This window comes from Littorina saxatilis, linkage group LG10 (assembly GCF_037325665.1).
Source record: "Littorina saxatilis isolate snail1 linkage group LG10, US_GU_Lsax_2.0, whole genome shotgun sequence".
Taxonomy (NCBI): domain Eukaryota; kingdom Metazoa; phylum Mollusca; class Gastropoda; order Littorinimorpha; family Littorinidae; genus Littorina; species Littorina saxatilis.
Genome location: NC_090254.1, coordinates 45,017,249 through 45,022,248, shown reverse-complemented (window position 1 = coordinate 45,022,248; position 5,000 = coordinate 45,017,249). Strand labels below are relative to the sequence as shown.

The 5,000-nt window shown below is 43.9% G+C and overlaps 1 protein-coding gene across 4 annotated transcripts in view; it reads right to left on the bottom strand.

Moving 5' to 3' along the window:
* Positions 1–5,000, bottom strand: part of LOC138978930 (prolyl 4-hydroxylase subunit alpha-1-like) — a 22,012-nt gene that overhangs the window by 9,734 nt on the left and 7,278 nt on the right. For all 4 annotated transcript variants that reach the window (XM_070351741.1, XM_070351743.1, XM_070351742.1 and 1 more), the window contains exons 8-9: positions 2,049–2,216; positions 1,348–1,412 (exon numbers count right to left, since the gene is read on the bottom strand). In XM_070351741.1, the coding sequence (XP_070207842.1) occupies positions 1,348–1,412; positions 2,049–2,216 (233 nt within the window). The remainder of the gene's footprint in view (positions 1–1,347; positions 1,413–2,048; positions 2,217–5,000) is intronic.

The following is a 5,000-nucleotide window of genomic DNA, read 5'->3' as shown; positions in this document are numbered from 1 at the left end:
ACACACTCGCTCAAATTGTACACCGACTTAGTCGTTAGAGAGGTGCTTTCGGAGCTGTCTTTTAAAAGAAGATAATGACAGACATGACCTAATATTTACAGGTAGTGAATTCCAAAGGAACGCACCAGAATAAGAAAAACTAGCTTTAAACAAATCGATGCGGGGCCTTGGCAAGGCAAGCTTATTTCGAGTGTTTGAATAATATGACGGAGATGATTTGAAGAGTTGTATAAGATATGTTGGGGCGTCCTTACAGACGACTTTATACATAAATGAACATTTATTGTACAAAAGCGGCTTCTTTTAGCTTAACATCCCAATACTTTTCATCTTTTCCTTTGTAGAAAGAGATGGACTGGGCAGAACTAGTTTAGCAGCTCTACGCTGGAGTGATTTCAGCTTCTTCAAGTAAACTTCACTACACCCGTCCCATACTATGGAAGCATAATCAATATGGGGCTTTATGTGGGCATTGTAAAATAGTTTTCTTGTGTCTAGATTAATAATGCTTTGTAACTTTGACAAAAGAAACAGGTTTTTTGCTTTTTTTTTTGCACATTCCATTGATGTGAGTCTGCCATTTGAGATTATTATCAACAGTAAGTCCCAGTAAACGGTGCTCAGATACTTGCTCAATGGAGTGCTCATTTAGGGACAGACTCAGAGTCATTTCTGAAAGTTGATGTTTTTGGCGAGTGCTGATTATCATAGACTTTGTTTTATATGGATTAATAAGCATACGCAGAACACCACTCCGAAACATGTTTAGGCTCTGTTGCAATTTGTCTTGAATTTGTGCAGGGCTTTTCCCTGTTGCATGTGTGAGAGGGGAGACTACCGCTCCTTTCACAGCAGACTCTGCACACAAGTTGTTGGCCTTTAAGTCAACACCGGTGGATTGTGGAATTCTGTTTGTGATGGGGTCTGGTGGTTTCCGATTGTCTGTATGTTCATGGAAACCTTCGGGTTTGCATAACAGTTTTTATAGGGCTAAGAAATAAGCCCTAATATTTTCAATCCTGTTTGATTGCACTTCGCCTCCCGAGGTGATCGTAGTGTTACGGCACTCGGTTACACATGTAAGGTAGTATCATCTGCTAACATATGACACTCAACAGATTCAGACGAGAGAGAGAGGGAGGGAGATAGAGAGAGAGAGAGAGAGAGAGAGAGAGAGAGAGAGAGAGAGAAAGAGAGAGAGAGAGAGAGAAAGAGAGAGAAAGAGAGACAGAGAGAGACAGAAAGAGACAGACAGACAGTCAGACAGACAGAGAGACATAGAGACAGACAGAGCACGGAAAGCGTTTTTGTCACTCTTCCGATCGAAGTATAACTTTTTAAACTCACAACTGACTCGTCCTTGACTTCAAGTCGACACGGGCGTTGTCGTTTCCAATCCGCGCAGTGCCCAGCTTGAACAAAATTACACAACATTATATTGGACGGAAATTCGTGATTACACGTATTTTCTTCCGCTTCTACTATTGATCTGAATTAAATAATTTAAATCAAAATTGAATAACAGTAATGAACAAAACCAGAACAAATGGTGGCAAGGGAATTGTTTATACAGTCGTATCCTCCCTGCTGCTACTAACAATTGTTGTTTCAAGCAATCGACATTAACGTTACGCTTGTGTCCAAATATTGTGCTGCGAATTGAAGGGGTAAGGAGAACCAGCGGGGGTGAGGGTGAAGAGGGGGTGGGGCGTGCGTGAGGGGGGGGGGGGGGGCTGTTGGGAGGAGCGAAGGCATGTGGACGAGGGGGGAAGGGTAAGGGACAGATTCCAAGGTTACTTATAGCAGAGTTACACAATCAGCAGCAGCATTTCTCCTATCATCGTGCTAAAATTCAAATTACAAAACTCCCCAGCAAAGATGGATTGTTCCTTGTTGCGAAACAAAAGGCCTATTTCTCATGGTGCGCTTCCAAAGCGGTCGATAGTGACATTTAAGATTTGTTTTTCTAACTATGTACGTGTTTTTTCTTGAATTATTGTGTCATCAACACTATTCACAGAATCGAAGAAAACAGCTAGAGCCTTTACGTTTTCTTTGGCGAAGTCAACGAGGACTTGAATTTCCTCGTCATAGATGACGTCATAGATGAGTGACGCAGCAGGGACCAAAGAGAGAATCTCCACTTTGAACGTGACGTAGGAAGGGACGGAGAAACCAGGCTTGTACTGACACACGTGATGTGGCCTCAATGCGGACTGGACACAGGAACACGGTAAGGAAGAAACACAGGATCGCAATAATGTAAAAAGCATTGGGACATGTTAAAAGAGTAACGACATAATCGCTATAAAGTAGAACAAATAGCGTCACGATCCTATAGAAAACAAAGCTTTAGGATCATGCATAAAACAAAAGATCACGATCATATAGAAAACATAACATCCCGATCACGTACAAAACATAGGAGCATAATGATACAGAAAACACGGGTCACCAGGATACAGAAAACACGGGTTACTATGATACAGAAAACACGGGTCACTATGATACAGAAAACACGGGTCACCATGATACAGAAAACACGGGTCACCATGATACAGAAAACACGGGTCACTATGATACAGAAAACACGGGTCACCATGATACAGAAAACACGGGTCACTATGATACAGAAAACACGGGTCACTATGATACAGAAAACACGGGTTACTATGATACAGAAAACACGGGTCACCATGATACAGAAAACAAGGGTCACCATGATACAGAAAACACGGGTCACCATGATACAGAAAACACGGGTCACCATGATACAGAAAACACGGGTCACTATGATACAGAAAACACGGGTCACCATGATACAGAAAACACGGGTCACCATGATACAGAAAGCACGGGTCCCCATGATGCCAAAAACACGGGTCACCATGATACAGAAAACACGGGTTACTATGATACAGAAAACACGGGTCACCATGATACAGAAAACACGGGTCACAATGATACAGAAAACACGGGTCACCATGATGCAGAAAACACGGGTCACAATGATACAGAAAACACGGGTCACCATGATACAGAAAACACGGGTCACAATGATACAGAAAACACGGGTCACCATGATACAGAAAACACGGGTCACAATGATACAGAAAACACGGGTCACCATGATGCAGAAAACACGGGTCACAATGATACAGAAAACACGGGTCACCATGATACATAAAACACGGGTCACAATGATACAGAAAACACGGGTCGCCATGATACAGAAAACACGGGTCACAATGATACAGAAAACACGGGTCACCATGATGCAGAAAACACGGGTTACCATGATGCAGAAAACACGCGTCACCATGATGCAGAAAACACGGGTTACCATGATGCAGAAAACACGGGTTACCATGATGCAGAAAGCACGGGTCACCATGATGCAGAAAACACGGGTCACCATGATGCATAAAACACGGGTTACCATGATGCAGAAAACACGGGTTACCATGAAGCAGAAAACACGGGTTACCATGATGCAGAAAGCACGGGTCACCATGATGCAGAAAACACGGGTCACCATGATGCATAAAACACGGGTTACCATGATGCAGAAAACACGGGTCACCATGATGCAGAAAACACGGGTCACCATGATGCAGAAAACACGGGTTACCATGAAGCAGAAAGCACGGGTCACCATGATACAGAAAACACGGGTCGCCATGATACAGAAAACACGGGTTACTATGATACAGAAAACACGGGTCACCATGATGCAGAAAACACGGGTTACCATGAAGCAGAAAGCACGGGTCACCATGATACAGAAAACACGGGTCACCATGATGCAGAAAACACGGGTTACTATGATACAGAAACCACAGGTCACCATGATACAGAAAACACGGGGCACTATGATACAGAAAACACGGGTCACTATGATACAGAAAACACGGGTCACCATGATGCAGAAAACACGGGTCACTATGATACAGAAAACACGGGGCACTATGATACAGAAAACACGGGTCACTATGATACAGAAAACACGGGTCACCATGATACAGAAAACACGGGTCACCATGATGCAGAAAGCACGGGTCACCATGATACAGAAAACACGGGTCACCATGATACAGAAAACACGGGTCACCATGATGCAGAAAGCACGGGTCACCATGATGCAGAAAACACGGGTTACCATGATGCAGAAAACACGGGTCACCATGATACAGAAAACACGGGTCACCATGATGCAGAAAACACGGGTTACCATGATGCAGAAAACACGGGTCACCATGATACAGAAAACACGGGTCACCATGATGCAGAAAACACAGGTCACCATGATACAGAAAACACGGGTCACCATGATGCAGAAAACACGGGTTACTATGATACAGAAACCACAGGTCACCATGATGCAGAAAACACGGGTCACTATGATACAGAAAACACGGGTCACTATGATACAGAAAGCACGGGTCACCATGATACAGAAAACACGGGTCACCATGATGCAGAAAACACGGGTTACTATGATACAGAAACCACGGGTCACCATGATACAGAAAACACGGGGCACTATGATACAGAAAATACGGGTCACCATGATGGAAAAAACACGGGTCACTATGATACAGAAAACACGGGTCACAATGATACAGAAAACACGAGTCACCATGATGCAGAAAACACGCGTCACTATGATGCAGAAACCACAGGTCACCATGATACAGAAAACACGGGTCACCATGATACAGAAAACACGGGTCACCATGATACAGAAAACACGGGTCACCATGATGCAGAAAGCACGGGTCACCATGATGCAGAAAACACGGGTTACCATGATGGAGAAAACACGGGTCACTATGATACAGAAAACACGGGTCACCATGATGGAGAAAACACGGGTCACTATGATACAGAAAACACGGGTCACCATGATACAGAAAACACGGGTCGCCATGATGCAGAAAGCACGGGTCACCATGATGCAGAAAACACGGGTTACTATACAGAAAACACGGGTCACCATG